Here is an 18,687-nt window from a genome sequence, read left to right as displayed (position 1 = left end):
CCCCAAAATATCTGTATTGCACGAAACCACAACTTTCATGATGACCCGCTTGACGCGATGTTCTGCACAAATTAATGGTGCGCTATCGCTTTAAATGTAAGACGACTAGTTTCCTATTCTACTATGATAAAGGATCGGCTCTTGAATATTAATTGATCACGTGACCGACTGAACGCTTGAGGAAGGTTACCAAGCAACGTTAGCGTAATGTACTTAATATTCATAAGCCAAACCTTTTCCGTAGTGAGATTCGTCGTTGGCTCTGAGCTCAGCGGGAGCAGGAGCAGCAGCGGGGAACTGCACATTGTTTTGGATGGGAGTTGCGCTGTCATTCTCCTCCGAGTGCATCTCTGAGAGAAACAAAGGCGAAACGGCAACAGCAGCACGGATTATTGTTTTAGCTGAAAATGATGCTGTTATTTTTGCGACTATGGAGGCACAGTTTAACAACTGCACATCTGTATCTCAAATGTCGCTATTTCTGGAATGACACTGTTTTGGCGACAAGGCTTTTTTTGGAATAACGCGCTAAAGTAGATGCTTACTGGAGAAAGTTACCTTACATATTGGATATAATAAATGAATGCATTGTGACAATGACAACAAACTACAAATTGTAACAAAACTACGAGGAGTGGAGAATTCACAGTTTAAAAGCTAAAGTCTAATGAAGATTGTAACCTCATCTCAATGCTTAGATCAGAGGAGAACAGGAGGATGGATTTTGGCAGAAGAAGAATGACTCCACGCTTCTCCACGAGGTGCTTCCTGTGTAGGACTCAGGAGCTCAGGACGTACCTGTTCATGTTTATGGTGTTTTACCTGTTAGTGTGCACTGAAGGATCCTATTCTAAAACCTGTGATAAAAACTGCATCTTTGGAAGATGTATCAATGGAACTTGCGTCTGTGAACGGGGATGGGCTGGGGATCAATGTCAACACTGCCAAGGGAGAGTCAAGTAAGTAACGCTTTCCTCTCCGTGTAACAGGTTCATTGTTTGCAAACATCGTATAGGCAATATGTGGCGCTAGCAGCACCTTAAGGCGGATTGCAAGAGTGGGGCGTTGGAAGAGCAATCCTTCTTGGTTAAAATGTTTGCTTTACTGTTATTAAGTGCTTAAAAGCCCGAAATAAAGGGTTTAGGTTTCTTTTCTAGTCTGCAACTTAATGCATCTTCAGTAGGGTATCTTGTAGCCTACATAGATATGTACAAATTTTAATTTAGTACACATGCATTACAAATATTGCTTATTACATAATGCCATTATAGCCAGATACTGGTTCTTGAAAGGTTACAACAGTTGCTTTGTAGTTAAGTCAGAAGACAACATGCAGATCTTTTCAGCATGTCATAACTAACAAAAATGACACATTTGTATCTAGCAAACCATCAAACACAATATAACTGATTGTATGTATATTGAGATATTTCTTTCATGATTCTCATCAGGTCTAACTTGAAGTTTTCTTCTGGTGTGCATTCAGAAATGTGTGTGGGAAAACTCCTTTGACTGACCCATATTAATGAAAAGATCTCTTTAATATCTCATTTGTTTCTCTGAGACACAAAGGAGATCATATGGAGAACAAATGAAGACTCCTGCAAAACCAACCAGAGTAATCTCATATCTCCAGTTTGCAGAAGAGATCTCAGTAATGTTATAAACTACTCAGATTTTTTCAAACAGGCAATATCTGGAATAAATAACTTTTTCTTATCAAACTGTCTCAGCACAGGATTGTCTGTCCAGTTTTCCACACCTTCGCTTTATTGCGCTATACTCTTACCGTTTGTCCACAGTTGTCCCATTTGTGTCTATTTTATTTCTCCCATGGAATTTTAGAAGAAAGATCTGAAACAAAGTTGATATTTAAATGAAATATAATTGAGAACTCAATAAAATCTCCTGAGCTATGAATGAGCACCTCTGAGTATTCTTATTCTCAGCGGCTGAAACTAAAGGTTTAATTGCACATTTAGTGGTTAAGTAGTTGAATTCAGAGGTATAATTACATTTGTGCTTGAAAATGGTTTCCTCCTTGAGTTCAAATACATTGAGCTAAGGGATAATGATGTGGTGTGTTTACAGTGTTTGAACTGGCCTTGTGCTCTCTCTCTGAAGAATCAGCCATGCTGATTATATTCATTCATGTGTAAGTGGCATGTTATCTTCTGCAATCATAACTTCTGGGGTTCAGACAAAGTGTGAAAGTAGGTGCAGACAGAGTCTATATCTTCTATGTGTAGTTATCAGCAGCACTTTCATCAAAATTTGGTTACTCTAATGCTGTATATCTAAAAATAGTCCCTGAAACATTATGGGCAGTGTCACTCAGAGTGCCTTCTGGGAAGGTGTGGAGCTTATAAAAGAGCTTAACTGAAGAATCTGACCTTGTATTTCCCTTATCTTTGACAATCTCCACAGATGTCTGTTTCATTTCAAAATGCCATGTAATCTGTCAGAGAAGTGCTTTTCAGTCAGAGATTTAAGGAAAAGTTCACCAAAAAATGAAATTGCTGTCATTTATGTGCTCTCATGTCGTTCCAAAGCCAAATTAATTTTTATTTCACTGTGGAACACAAAAGGAGAAATTCTGAAGCATTGTACTAAAAAGAATTGTATCCTTTTTTTGCAGTTACAAAGAGTGGGGATGCTTTCAAGCTTTATAAAAGGATTTGTGTGCAATATTCAAAGTTTTTCCAAATTGCTTAAAGGGGTCATATGATGCGATTTAAATTTTTCCTTTCTCTTTGGAGTGTTACAAGCGCGGGACATAGAGGAGAAACAATAATGTACAGTATGTGGAAAATAATGTTTTTTTAACTTTAAACCGCATAAACACATTTCATTACACCAAATACACAAAATAATGTTCTTTTTAGCAACGTCATATGACCCCTTTAATAACATCCTGTGAGGAAAAAGTAAAAAATGTAACTACTTCACCATGCCAGTGCATATCATTGTGCGTTATAGGCTCAAGGTTATAGGCCATGAAGATATGTTTTTTTATGAAAAGTGCAATGTAAAAATTATCTGACTTTTCTGCATGGAGATTTCATGGCTTCATGCTTGACATTAATGGATTTAGAATCATGTTATGTATGTCTCTCTGGTTTAGAAGGAAAAATGAACGAGCTGCTCTCCAGTTATAATTTATTTACTCCATCCCGGCGCATACTTGGTTGTCCCGAGGGAGTCAAAAATAGCTTTATACAGATATTTCAGAAAGATTCTCTTGTTGATGGTCTTTACTGTGGGCACAGTATGCCAGGGGACATCATACAATGCCTTACTTTAGGCCTCATTTTAAAAGAAAATATTTGGCCCTTCAGGGGTCATAGTGGATGGTAGAATTTTGCAAACCAAATGCATTTCCTCTCATTTAGGCTACTAATATTATTATTATGAATGTAAATTTGTGTCAGTATCATTGTGAGCAGAACAATAACCTAAATGCCCAATGATAATTATCCTTATGATTTCGTTGCTTGTTAAACGCATGTTGTTGCAGTAACACTTGAGGTCTGTCAGTTATCGTCAGAGTTCTGGTCAAGTGTAATTACTTTTTTTTTCAAGTATACATGAGGAGTCATCGTTTGCTGTTATGTTGTGTCTCTTTCCACAAGTCATTATTGTAATTCACAGCCCTGTGAAGTAACCTCAGATATATTTTTGAGGGTTTGTGAATGTATGGATGGATAGTATACATGCCATTTTACGAGTGGATGAAGACACTAGTCAGACCACTGTAATGTCACTCACAGACCTTTCATGTGAAACTGTCCTTTAGTGACAGTGTCCTTCTGCTGATCTCTCAGAGTGTGTGTTGTTTATATGACCATCTGTCCATCACAGGATAAACTAATCCATCTGAAATGGAAAAAAAAGCCTGGAAAGGACATTCTCCAGCCTCACCTCAAACTTTCCCATACGCACACTTTGACTGGGATACCTTTTGCATGCTTATGTGTGGTCAGCTCTATTTTACATTATGTTGTTGCATTCATGTATATATCTAATGCAATAATATGAGATGATAGTAGGGCTGGACGATATGGCCAAAATTGATATCACGCTTATAGATTGAAACAAATGTGCTTCAGCCAAAAAAAAAAGGGTATGAAAAGTGCTCCGAGTCGCTGCAGAATACAAAAAAATTGAACAATAACAAAAACTGGAAATGTTGCTGGAGACGGGCTTATTTAAAATGAAAACTCATGCTCTGCTAGCAGGAGGCGCTTTTAGAGTGATAGAACTAGCGGTTTCTCCAGTAATGGCTGTAATCAAAGCAGCTCTGCTCATGAATGCTACTTTATCAGATAAAATGAAAATGTCATTGAAACTTTTCTGAAGACAGTCGGTTCCCTTCACAGATACATTTATATAAAACACCCGCGACATTTTTTGATTTTGAAACGTGCAGTGCTCATGTTTATTCAACGAAGTCAAACGGCACAAATAAGTCAATGTATGGGAAACACTGGTAATGTATATCGAAATATCGGAAATGTGTTTAAAAATCATATCACCGTTATTGAAAACAATTATATCGCGATACATATTGATATTGAATTATTGTCCAGCCCTAGATGATAATTATACATACACACAGTAACATTGATATATTTAATACAGTATTTATTAATATTTTTAATATTTTAGTTTTAGTTAAAGTTTTAGTTTAGTTAAATTTTTAAGTCAATGGTACGAGTAAAACTGCTCTTTCTTTTGATTTCAGCAAGTTTGTGTAAATGTCATTTGCTGTAGCAGTAGCCATTGAAAAACCTATATCGATCAAGTAACAGAAAATATCACATTGAATTAAATGTGAAAGGTGTAGCATATTACATATTGCCTTGAATTGAGTGTTTTGATTGCAGACTGTCTGAAGACCTGTGTCTTTTTGCTGTCTGTCTTTGTACCTCTATATGTCAGTCACTGTTGATCCTTTGATATCGTTCTCTCAGTTTGTCTCACTGTGGCAGTTTTTTATCAGGTAGTGCACGCTTGTACTCTTGTGCATTTGAGTGTATCTAGAATCAGGTTTGTGGAGTTGTGTGTTTATAACCACATTATATATAAAAAGCGCCATTTGGTTGTGCATTCAGAATTGAATTGTGAAAATCAGTTTAATTCCTGAATTCAAATTGAGGTAGCAAACAGAATGCATAATTGCAATATTTGAAAGTAGCAGTGAATATACAGAAAAATAAATTGACTGTTTAATATTTTCAAATGAAAAAGTAGTCTATCAACTCAAATAATTATTGCACATTGTCAGAAAAGTAACAAGCAAAACAGCAAATAAATTACATTGGAGTCTATTTCATTGTTATCAGAATTATTCTTGTTTTTGTCATAGTATAGAATATAGGTGATGAAACACTTGCTGAAAACGCTATTTTTAGTCTTGTATAGTGAATAGTGTGTCTGCAGCCTATCTGACAGCAAATGACATGCACACAATTCTTCAAGTGGCCACAAAATGCTGCCATTTATTGGTGAATCCAATATTACAAAACTGATATCTGATTAGATAAAACTGCTTAAATGTCAGAAATATATATCTATAAAATAATTAGCAGTTGATCTCTAGTTATTACAGTAGAACTTCTCAAACCTGTCATAAGGTTCTATCATGTGTGAGATAATGCTTCCAGAATTTTCTTTGTGTGTGAGATTCTGTAAGGTTTATGTGTGTGTTATACTGCACTACGAGAAAACAGGATTTCTGTCCCTGAGACATGCTGTTTCAACAGTCCAGCAATCAATAATCATTTCAACTAGTCAAGTAACCTCAATTTGACAAGGAATTGCTACATTTTTACCAGTTAATTGAGCCAGACAGTAATGATTAATGTCAGTGCTGATTTAAAAAAGGCTTGATTTCAGTCAATAAAATGAATGTTCTGTTTAGCTACAGCATCTGTGGCATGTTGTTGATTACCACAGAAAGTCATTTTAAGCTTTTCCCTTAATTTAAAAAAGCTACGAAAAATTTCAGTAGTGCACCTTAAACCAGACAAACAACAGAGTGAGGTGCCTTTTTGTAAACTGAGACCATTCTCTTTCTTAGAAAACCACATGGCTACTTCTGTTGCATCACATCACATTAGAATAATATGCTACAGTACTGCCAGAAAGGAGCTTATATTCTATTCTCATGGTTAAATAATATCTGAGTGTATTGGGATGAAGGATTAAGAGGTATTAAGTGCAGGGTGAGGTCACTTCTGAAGGCCTCTGACCTGTACTGTGTTTGCTTTACTGAGTCTCTGGTGTGTCTTCCAGTGCTCCTGCTGGGCTTGTTTTGATCATCTATGCTGGAACACATCCTCTGCTCCATTCCTCCCATCCTCCCTATCCTCTTTCTATCGCTCTCATCTTCTCTCCTCAGCCTCGCTCTTTCTCCTTCACCACAGGGGTGACATTTTAAGAGGGTAGAAGTTCAGCACAAAACCTGCATGTGAACTCTGCATGTAATTATCCTTTATCCAGTTTTTCGCTTGCTCTCTCTTGATTTTTTTTTCTTCTGTGGATCTTGCTCTTTTTCTCAGTTTTAATAGTGCTCCCTTGCTTTAACATATCAATTTCTGTCATTCACCCAGATGGCTGGGAACTATATGGAATACAGATTCTATTCGCAAGGGTTTTGTTGGCAATATAAGATAAAGCAACAATGTTAATAGGGGTGGACGATATACTGGTAGACATGATTAACTGGTAGGAATTTGTCAACTGGTTGAGATTTTAGACTATCGTCTCTATCGCGGTTACATGCTCACGTGACATTGCTGTGCTATGGCGTCACGAAAACGTATCGATTGCACGCGTTTTTAAACATTGCAGTTTAAAAACAAGTGATTTTAAGCCATTGAAATGCAATCAGCAGCGAAAGAGAGCTTATTTCACTATATGCGTGAAGACGGTGCTCATAGAGCATGGCAGTATTGAACAGAGTTATTTTTGCCCCTTTATAGGCGTTAAACGGTTAAGTACACACACACTTAACACAGTAATTTAGGTCTTAAGTGAAAGCAAACAGCTGACAAAAAGAACAGATGTGTAACATTATATTGGATCCAGGCAGCTCTTAAAGTGATAGCAGTCTAATATTCCTGCTGTCTGTCATTCATGTTTATCAAACAACAAAAGAGAGAAAACCTCTCACTGCTCTTGACTAAATCACTTTTGTAACTTTGATAATAAGAAATATGTATTTAATTTACACGGTGAAGAATATGCAGTGTTTTATACTTTTGATTACTTTATACAATGTATGTAGCATTTCTTTATTATTTTTTGCTACTGTAGTTTTCTGTCCTATTGCTTGTCATTAGTTTCTTATTCTTATTTAATCGCTGACTGTTTAATTGTCTTCAGTGAACTTGAGTTTTTTTTAGGCTACTATTAGTTTTTTGTGAGATTGACACTGGTGACAAGAATTATGAAATTTCTATGGAATCACAAATTTTGATATCATAACGACCTTATTTAAAGCAAAAGTAACTGTATTGTGATATATATATCGTGACCGTGAAATAAAATTACTAATATTGTGATAAGATTTTGGTCATATTGCCCACCACTAAATGTGAATATTTCAGCGATAACTTCCTAAAGACTGTGTCCTAAAGACTTTGCAATCCTTCTATCTATCTACATACTGTTCACTGAAATTTATACTTTTATTCAGCACAGAGATGCATTCAATTGATCAAAAGTGACAGTAAAGACATTTATTATGTTACAAAATATTTCTATTTCAAATAGAAAGGCTGTTCTTTAGAACTTTATATTCATCAAAGAAAATAAATGTGTATAATGTAGGCTATAATTTTCATCCCTGTTCACCCATAATCTCTTGTCTCCACCCTTTGGCCTTGTGTTTTGTCTTTTCTCACTTTCTCACTGTTTTTCTGCTTCATACTCCAACTGCATCTGTATGCAGCCAGTATATGTTCTTCCCTTCCCTCTTTCCTCTTGTAAGTGGTGGAAATGACCGCAATCTGACACAGAGAGCATGTCAGTCAGCCAGTCAGGATCCCTGTGGGATTGTCCTCGGCTCTATGATATCACCTCGCAGGCATGATTCTGAAGGCTGTGTTCAGGGTGTGGTGCTCTGGACGCCACAGCGTGCTTTGATTATTTGAGTTGAACTCTGGGTCTGCTCTTGGCTGACTGCAGAGAAGCATCAGTGCACATAAGCTCTAGTGTACACAGGCTGTGTCCGATTCCTCACAGCAGGCCCAGATGAGCAGGGCTGAGAGGCCAGATCTGTTGTCTATAGGGACGCAGCCCCTCATCCTCCATGGCAGTCGTACAGTTTGGGAGGCGGCCAGTGTTTAATGACTCCCTAGTACATTCATATAAGAAAAACGTGAGAGTAAACACTAATCCCCAGGCAAGGGTGTGTTGGGAAGACTTTGTGTGTTTGTGTGGAGAAGAAAAAGTTTTTACATGTCTGAGTAAGTTTAGGGGATTGTTTGTGGGGTTTTTTTGCAGTTGAGAATGTCAGGCATGCTGGATTGTAGGAAATTATTTTGGTGGGTTTGTCATGCCCTGTGCTTCCTGTGTGTGCCATCTCAGATGTAGACTCAAGTTCTTTATTATCCAGAGAAAATTCATGCATGATAACTCTATGTTGTATTTATTGCATAATATCAGATTATTTTTATGCAGATTTTAAATTACAGAGTACTATACAAAATATCAGTGTATCGAATTTGGCATAATATCTATTTATTTTCATGCAGATAATAAGTAAACTTTTATTGATTGATTGATTGATTGTTATTTTAAAGCCTTGGCCATGCCTGTCATGCTGTCAGTGGTGGAATAATGTAAAATTTGTGGTTTAAGGTATAATCAACCAACCAATAACCCATGATTCTCTAGGTTCTCTTAAATTATGTGGCATTACAGAGCCATGACCAGTGACAGTGAAGTAAAAATAAACATTGAATCTAATATTTCACTACTAGAAAGTACAAAAAATACAACACACAAGTATATAAAACTATTTATCAATTTACAATATGTTTGTATACATTAACATAGTTAACATGAACTATTAATAAACAATACTTGTATAGCCTTTTGGTAACTACTAATAACATATCAGTAAATGTTGGAATAAACATGAACTCAGATTAATAAATGCTTTAAAGCTATTTTTCATTGATAGTTTATGTAAGCTAATGTTTATTTATTTATTTTTTCAATTCTCACTAAGAAATAGCTAAATTTCACAAATATTTGCAAAGAAAAGGCAAGTAAAATTAAAAATTGAATTTTAAAATAAAATCTTTAAGTAGAAACTAAAATAGAGATTGAAATAGTATTGTCTTGTAAAATTTACTCCAATCTTCAATAATAGATAAATAAATAAAATAATACAATAAAAAATCACAGTATATTTATAAATTAACATTAAATAAAAAGTGCTGCTCTCTCTTTTAGTTCATGGTAACTCATGTCATTCCAAATCTGCATAACTATTTTTTTCTGTGGTATACCAAAGTTCTAACAGCCTTAATCAGCATTTACTTTATGAAAAGATGCTGTGAAAGTGAAAACGTGATTGAGGCTGTCAATCAGTAACATCCTCCTTAACATCTGCTGTTGTATTTATCTTGGCTTTGAGAACATGAGGGCGAGTAAATGATGACACATTTTAAATTTTTTGCTTGAAATATATCTTTAACTAATGATTGAGTTCTCTGTGGCCTCTTTTATTATTTATATTAGGCCACATTGATCACAGAACAATCTCACATGCTGCCTCATAAAGCCGTTTTTAATCCTGTAATCCCACACAGTACAATCACAGTGGCAGGTCCTCTCATTAGGGAGATGGAACGGCACACTTCAGCACTAATCGCTGTGATCTGTGTTTGTGATCCAATACCCAGCCATGCTCTGTTTTTTTTAAAAAATGCCACAGTGTCTGTTCTGTGTGATCCTGTGGGTTGAGTTACGCCTGACTGTTGTCTGAAGATGACATTAATGGCAGAGCAATATACTGTATGTTCACAAATCTATAAATAACCCCAAATCATGCAGTTGAAACATTTTGACGTCACCTTTGGGCTTGCTGATGTTCTGCACACACTGGAGCATCAAGCTCTGTTTTAGCTCTTAATATATACTTAATGTCTGTTCACCACAAAGGGCTTCGTAGGAAAACATAGTAAATGTTCATTTACACTTAGACATAGTCTCCTAAACCGCTGTAGACCTCACCCACTAATTACCACTTTTACAGTCTCTATGTGTCCGCGTCAGAACACTTCTACTCCAGTCTGGTTTTTATTTATAAGATGGGTATGTTTGGATGATTTTAACATCCTGTTTATCTCTGTTTGTTGGACTAAGATTCAGTTGGACACCAGTGCTCTCAGACCTACTATGAAGTCTATACTTTACGTAGGCTACTATACTTTATACAATAAATATTGTTTTAAAATCAATGTGATGACATTTTTGCTGCTGAGCCTTCTATGTTGAATGAGTAAGTTGGTCTTCTTTTGGTTTCAAATTAAAACAGTTTAGTTCTTTTCAGGGGTGACACATTTCCTCTGAGAATTAAGGTGGAAATTACCTCTTGTTTTTGGCAAAAATTGTGGTTCCTCTGAGAAATCTCTTCCTATCCATGATGCATACGTACATACATATATAGGGCTATATCAGTGTTATTTTAGAATTATTTATATATACTTCAATAGTTTTATTAATGTTTTGTAAAGAGCAATCTTGATAACACCATACTGAGCAATTATAGACCAATATCAAATCTTCATTTTATAGGCAAGATTATTGAAAAGGTAGTTTTTAATCAGCTGAACAAATACTTAAACTCAAATACATACCTGGACAATTTTCAATCTGGTTTCCGACCGCATCACAGCACAGAGACAGTTCTCATTATGATAATAAATGATATTCGCTTAATTTCTGATTCTGGCAAAATATCAGTGCTGGTACTACTAGATCTCAGTGCTGCGTTTGACACTGTCGATCATAACATACTTCTAGAGAGACTGGAAAACTGAGTCGGGCTTTCTGGGATGGTTCTCAATTGGTTCAGGTCATACTTAGAAGAGGTTATTATGTGAGTATAGGAGAGCAAAAGTCTAAGTGGACGTCCATGACATACGGAGTCCCACAAGGCTCAATTCTTGCACCGCTCTTGTTTAGCCTGTATATGCTCCCACTAAGTCAAATAATGAGAAAGAACCAAATCGCCTATCACAGCTATGCAGATGATACCCAGATTTACCTAGCCTTATCGCCAAATGACTACAGCCCCATTGACTCCCTCTGCCAATGCATTGATGAAATTAACAGTTGGATGTGCCAGAACTTTCTTCAGTTAAACAAGGAAAAAACCGAAGTCATTGCATTTGGAAACAAAGATGAAGTTCTCAAGGTGAATGCATACCTAGGGGTCTAACAACTAAAAATCAAGTCAAGAATCTTGGTGTGATTCTGGAGACAGACCTTAGTTTCAGTAGTCATGTCAAAGCAGTAACTAAATCAGCATACTATCATCTCAAAAACATTGCAAGAATTAGATGTTTTGTTTCCAGTCAAGACTTGGAGAAACTTGTTCATGCCTTTATCACCAGCAGGGTGGACTATTGTAATGGTCTCCTCACCGGCCTTCCCAAGAAGACCATTAGACAGCTGCAGCTCATCCAGAACGCTGCTGCCAGAATTCTGACTAGAACCAGAAAATCTGAGCATATCACACCAGTCCTCAGGTCCTTACACTGGCTTCCAGTTATATTTAGGATTGATTTTAAAGTACTTTTACTCCTTTATAAATCACTCAATGGCCTAGGACCTAAATACATTGCAGATATGCTCACTGAATATAAACCTAACAGACCACTCAGATCATTAGGATCGAGTCAGTTAGAAATACCAAGGGTTCACACAAAACAAGGGGAGTCCGACCGCTTTTAGCTATTATGCCGCCTGCATTTAGAACCAGCTTCCAGAAGAGAACAAAAACATTAACCACATTTAAATCTAGACTCAAAACTCATCTGTTTAGCTGTGCATTTATTGAATGAGCACTGTGCGATGTCCGAACTGATTGCACTGTATTTTATGTATAATCATTTTCTATTTTTAACTGTTTTAAATTCATTTTAAATCAATTTTTAAATCATTTTCAAAGTTTTTAAATTCTTTGTTTTATTGTTGTGATTATTTTTTATGATTATTTTACTTTCTTTTATGCAAAGCACTTTGAATTACCATTGTGTATGAAATGTGCTTGATAAATAAACTTGCCTTGCCTTTGAATTAGTAATTTTAAACTAATAAAATAAATTAGAATTTTATTTTTATATTTGCAGTTTTCATTTCATTTCTAATAATGTTTTGTGTTTTTTATTCTTTTTTTAAATTATTTATTACTATTTCGGTTTAATTTATTTATATTTTATATTTTGTTTTAGTTTTTATTTATTTCTAGTTCTATTTTAGGGCTTCATCTTAAACTTATTTCAGTTAGTTTCTAATTTTCATTTAATTTAAAATTTTCAACTAATTTTTAGATTTTATATTCCTTGTATTTAAATAAATGTTTTTAATAGTTGTTGTTTTAAATGGAATTCTGAATAAAATATTACTATTCCCACAAAAAATATTAAGCAGCACAATTGTTTTCAACATTGATACTAATAAGAAATGTTTCTTGATCACCAAATCAGCATATTAGAATGATTTCTGAAGGATCATGCTACACTGAAGACTGGAGTAATGATGCTGAAAATTCAGCTTTTAAATTGTAATAATAATTTGCAATATTACTGTTTTTACTGTATTTTTGAATAAATAAATGTAACCTTGGTGAGCATAAGTGATTCTTTCAAAAACTTATTTTAAAAAAACTTACTGACCCCAAACTTTTTAACAGTATACAAGTCTTGGTGATACATAGAACTAAAACACTTGACCTTCAGCGGCCACATCCCATCTGAATGAGTACATGAAATCACAAACGTCTCAATAATATCTGCTACTCAAACTTCTTACAAAAACTAATCCTGTCCGGACAGTAGAAAGAGTAATGTGAGTGTATAACCTGTGGGAATGTTTTAGTTTTATCCTGCCCTGTTGAAAGGAAATCCATTCTGTCTCTGAAGTGGTTTGATGGGATAAATTTGGATTAGTGTAGTGCTGAGGAGGCAGTGATATTCAGTCGTTGATTCGTGCTGAGAGGGCTCTGCTGTCAGCAGAACTTTATTGATATCAACTGAACAGGCTGTGCTGGTTCAAAGCATCATGTAGCAGGTGCTCTGCTCTGTGTAATCTGTGTTTGGCACGACCACTGAGACCCTTTGTGGACCGTGTTTGTATGTGTTTAATGGCCCTTAATACAGATAACATTACAGTTCACTGCTCTCTTGTTTTCCCAAGCCTCAGGGAGTGGTTGTTTCACTATTACAGCAGTATTTTTTGGCTGATGGGAACTGCTTTTCCCAGCAGAAGATCAAATAATGGAACCCCAGTCACTGGGAAGTGAACTCGCAGCAAAAGTGTTGTAAAATTGCTGGATTACTTTTCCAGTAAATGTACCACACATCTACTATTTGTACAAACAATGCCTTTCTCTCTTTTATCTGTATTGCTACTATTCACACATCAGCATCGGAATGCTTTTTCTGTGATGTCTTTTGCTGGAAATTACTTTTAAACCAGTGGTTCTCAAACGACACCAATGCTGTGCTTTGTCCAAGACAATATTAGATGAACCTTGGTACTTCTGGGGAAAAAAAGTGATGTTAGTTTAATGTTGTACATCTTTATTTTATAGGTTCAAACTTTAGAGACCAGTTCTCACTATTTACTAACTGTTTACTATGATTACGAGTACTAATAATCAGCCAATAAGCTAGTACTTTATACATGCTAATAAGCAACTAGTTATAAGTGGGAATTGGTCTCCAAACTAAAGTATTCCTTCATCTATTCTCAGGTGGCGAGAAGCTCTCTAGTTTCAGAGTCTTTCCATTTTTGATTTACAGTGAAACATCATGAAGTAATTATGACAGCTTCTTCAGAACTTGTGAATCAAACTGTATGACAGCAGACTTCTTTTAATCTTGTCCAGTATGTGCTTAAACTGTTCATCTTATGGCTAATCACATTTATACTATGTAGATTTTTTTTTAACTTTTGCAATGTAAGCAATAAGCACTTCAAATTCAAAATAATTTGTGCTTTTGGTTGCAGTCATTCATGCAGTTGTTCCAAACCTGTGTTACTTTCTTTCTTCTGTAGTACTTCTGTCTGTGATATTTTGAGAAATGTGTCAGTGTTTTTGTTTGTTCATACAGTGGAAGTCAGTGGTAACCAAAACTGTTTGAATTCGTCAAAATATCTCCTTTTGTTCCACAGAAGAAAGAAAGTCATGCAAGTTTGGAATGACATGATGGACAGTAAAGATAGAATTTTCATTTTTGGGTGAACTCTTCCTGTAAGCTAGCAAATTGCCATATTTTCCCATAGAGGAAGCAGTTGCCAACTATAAAATGTTATTTATAAAATGTACACTAGTTGATTCATACCAGTAATGAGTTGATGAATGAGTAGCACAAATGGAAGATCAGGCAGAGAATATAAATATAATTTCACAAGTTTCCTCAGGAAGCAGAGGTTGGGTGTGTTTCTTCTCCGAACTCAAATGTCAGTTCCATTTAAAAAAAATTTCCCCAGGTCGTGAGTTTGAACTGTCAAACCTGACCATCAAAAAGCATAGCTCTTTATTGGGGAAAAGAATGTGATTCATTCAGTCTGCGATGTGCAATAGCTCTTCCCTGATATGAATCCTTTAGCAAGCAAGTTGCTGTCAAATGCACTGCAGTATTAAAAGAGCCCCTAAAACAACTCTCTCTGGGTTTCTGAAAGATGAACTTTTTCATGCTTTGTTCTATATTTAAATGTGTGTTCAGTCATGAGACCCTCACGCTCTGATCTTTCACATCAAGCTCTGAGGCATTGTAGACGAGCAGTGAAGGACCATTTAAGGCTTGGCCATTGTGAAGTTCTATTAACTTTCTCTTGACCTTATTGTGGTTGTAATGTAAAAGCCAGTGGGGTTTTCATCCCTGGCTCAGTAGATGAATGAGTGGATGGTGGGAAATCGACGAGCCGTGACTATACGTCAGAGACCTACAAATATCAGTCTCTGCCCTTGCTGCCCCCATTGTCTCTAAGCATGAGTGATTTTTCATTTTTAATGAAGGACAGTGCCAGCAGGTCAAGGTTATTTAAGAAAAATGACCAGTTCTTTCATTGTTAGGTCTCCACAGTGCCTCTGTTGTATGTGCAAAACACACACAGTGGATATATTTAATCTATATGCAGGATTTATTTAATCTTGTAGAAAGGGTGGTGGCATTTCACATTTTCAGATCTGTCTGCAATCCAAGTCCTGTAGTGTGAAATTTGTTTTGACTGGAATTGACATTGGCGATGACAGACAGTTGGGTAGTATGAAAAGAACGGTAATTCGAAGACTTTAAAAGTTGTGTAGTGTATGGCAGACATAACATAAATATCTCTTGGGCATCTGCAATGCATCTCTCAGATCTTGCCTTTGATAATTCACACATAGCAATCGTCACTCACATGAATGAGAACTGATTGCCTGAAACGATTGACATGAATGAGAACCGATGTTCAGGTTTTCCTCCTTATATGCAAAGTACGTAAATTTTGTATAGGGACCCCAAACCACCAGGGGGCCCCCTTGCTCTCAAAGATGATTCAATGACAGGGCTTTGCGATATACAAACAAAAATATGTCAATGTAAGTCTTGGCAAGTTTTTACTTAAACTCAGTCAGTTGTGTCTTGTTAATGAACATAAACAGTATAGGGAAAGTAATGGAATGCTTGTCAGTATGCTTGTCAGGTCTTAAAGTGGCAGCAGCCTAAAAAACCTGTTGTTCTCTCTGTCATTTAATGTTAATTAAACAACAAAAGAAAATGAGAAAATCATTGTCTTTACTGAATAACTTTAGTAAATTAAAGGGGTCATATGACGTTGCTAAAAATAACATTATTTGGTGTATTTGGTGTAATGCAATATGTTTATGCGGTTTAAGGTTAAAGCAAGAGCTTGTAACACTCCAAAGAGAAAGACCCCTTTAAAAAAGAAAGAAAGAGTAGATTAAGGGGTTGGGGTAATTTGTATGAACACACTGACAGGGTCCCCCCCCACCCCAAAAGTCTATGACCAACACTGGTTGGCGATCTCGATAACCTGTCAGTGACCAGGGCTAAAATAAAATTAGACAAATGAAATATTTTGTGACTGTATAATGTATACTATTAATGGAGTGTAACAACCCAAACCTAGAGAAAACATATTTCAGAAATCCCCCACCCGCAGTAAAAACTGAAGTATTTGTGAAGAAAGGAGTAAGTGATATTTTTAGCATACATCTTTTTCTCTCTTACTGTAACATAAATGCTTCAAAGGATTTACTGTTGCTAGAGCTGGCAAGAGTGTCTCTAATAAAAACATTTACGATGTGGTACAGGGCATATCAGACGCTTGTTAACCACAAAAATGAAAATGTTGTGTCTCCAAGTGCCCATTTAATTCAGCAGTTCCCATCCTACAATAAACACATTCTAAGAATAGTCCTGTCACCTCTTGTAAGAGTGACACAGCCTCCATTTAGAATGGCAGTGCTGTTGTAGTGTAACAGTAGTGCTTTTATAGCTCACATTTGGACTCTGCATTGTCTTGAAGATGAGATCATCCCCTGCTGACGGACATTCACTAGCCCTTTTGTCTTAATCATAATCCAATAATGCATACACATTTGTTGCATAGTTTGTGTGCATTTATGTATATGCATTTGTTTGTATGCATATCTCAAGGGTCTCGTTGTTAGGTGTAACCCTGCACTAATATTTCATTAGTATTACAGGATTTTGGTCATGCTAATTCTTCATTGTCTGAGACGAGACAATTGCAAAATATTTACCAGTATATTCCATGTCGTGATTAAAGCTACAATCCTTCATTATAAAATTACTAGCCCTCAATTCACCACATAGTGTGGTAAGAAGTGTAGTTGTAAATGAGGTTTTTGCAACTAATGAAGAAAGATTTTAGTGCCCTTCTTTATTAGAATCAAGTATAGTTGAAGGTAGATTCACATTCTTACAAAAGTACATTTTTTAACCAGTCTGTTTCTTTCAATGTTCATTCCAAACTGTTTCAACAAACACATCACAGTTGACTTCTTTACATTGCTGGCTTTGCGGTGAAATAACTTCTTGTTGATTTTGTCTGTTTTTGCCAGATGTGGTTTGTGTTTGGGGCACACTGTGTTTTTAAATGGTTTGCAAATGTTTGTGGGTTAACTGGGAGAAAAATAATGGCATATAAAGCACTGTTTTCTGATAAGCATGGGTTTGTGGCTTACTTGGCTCATTCTTGTGCAGTTCAAGACATTTACAGACATTAATGTTATGGTTATTAAAGATATTTCAACTATTGTGAGGAGACTCCAAGGAGATTTAAAACTATCCCAGAGATACTGAATTTTGATCTCGTCCAGTTTGTTGTTAGAGTGTGTCTCTTTGGGTTGCTACATACAGTATTTTTACCTTGTATGGTTTAAAGGCCTCGTTGTTTTAATAATGGTTTCTGTTTGAAAGCGGCATTTGTTCTCTTCAGAGAGTTCAGGTGTTGAGGTGAAAGTCGCAAGTTATTCTTGAGGTATTCATCTGTGTATGTGGTGAGAGAGAGAGAGAGAGAGAGAGAGAGAGAGCAGAGCCCCAAGAAGAGAGAGGCAGCAAAGAAAAGAGGTAAAGGAAAGAGGTAGCAAAGGAAAGAGCCAGAGCAACAGTTACAGTCCTCTTTTATCCCTTTCTTGACCATGTGACTAAAAACCAAATGTGAGACATTCAAACTGACCAATCAGCAGATTACAGCTTCGCCCACTGGGCAAAAGGTGTGACAATTAGCAGACCCCCGATGTATACACATGTTGGCCTACAGGCCTGATCACTATCAGCACCTCTGTGTCTTCAGGAATGCCAAATGGCCCTTTTGATACGCAAGATAGGTTTGGGACAGGAAAGCAGAAGTCTTTGATAATTTTTGACCCTACAAAAGCGGCATTTGTTCTCTTCAGAGAGTTCAGGTGTTGAGGTGAAAGTCGCAAGTTATTCTTGAGGTATTCATCTGTGTATGTGGTTGCAGTTCAGAAGGATGTTGTGTGTTCAGCTGTGACTGAGCAGAATAGGGTATCTACTGTCTCATTACATTTGCTTGGGGTAAAATACTGTGCATAGTAGGTTTTAATTTGTTATATAGGCCAGTGTACATCAGTTTCTGAGTGCCTTGAGTGTTTGTAATTAATATGCTTTAAGTCACCTTGGACAATAGGAAATATTTCAGGAGAATCCAGGTAGTCCATCCTGTCCCAGACAGCAGTGAAAGTAGGCACAACTGGTCTTCAACCAGCCCAAAAGAGCCCATGTTACACCTCTCTTTATCTCCTTGCACTGGCTACCGGTTGCGGCTTGCATCAAGTTCAAGACATTGATGCTTGCATATAGAACAGCCACAGGCTCAGCACCCGCCTACTTCCACTCACTACTACGAATCTACATCCCCTCCAGAAGTCTGAGATCCGCT

At 36.4% G+C, this 18,687-nt stretch overlaps 1 protein-coding gene across 1 annotated transcript in view; it reads left to right on the top strand.

The window, feature by feature from the left end:
• The first annotated feature begins 266 nt into the window (after nucleotides 1–266).
• Nucleotides 267–18,687, top strand: part of atrnl1a (attractin-like 1a) — a 273,170-nt gene continuing 254,749 nt past the window's right edge. Inside the window, exon 1 of the mRNA XM_016516416.1 lies at nucleotides 267–959. Within this exon, the coding sequence (XP_016371902.1) occupies nucleotides 691–959 (269 nt within the window). The 5' untranslated portion in view covers nucleotides 267–690. The remainder of the gene's footprint in view (nucleotides 960–18,687) is intronic.

The sequence above is a fragment of the Sinocyclocheilus rhinocerous genome, unplaced genomic scaffold (assembly GCF_001515625.1).
Source record: "Sinocyclocheilus rhinocerous isolate Xijiao unplaced genomic scaffold, SAMN03320098_v1.1 scaffold1829, whole genome shotgun sequence".
NCBI lineage: Eukaryota > Metazoa > Chordata > Actinopteri > Cypriniformes > Cyprinidae > Sinocyclocheilus > Sinocyclocheilus rhinocerous.
Note: the sequence above shows the minus strand (reverse complement) of the source record. Positions and strands in the feature narration are given on the sequence as shown.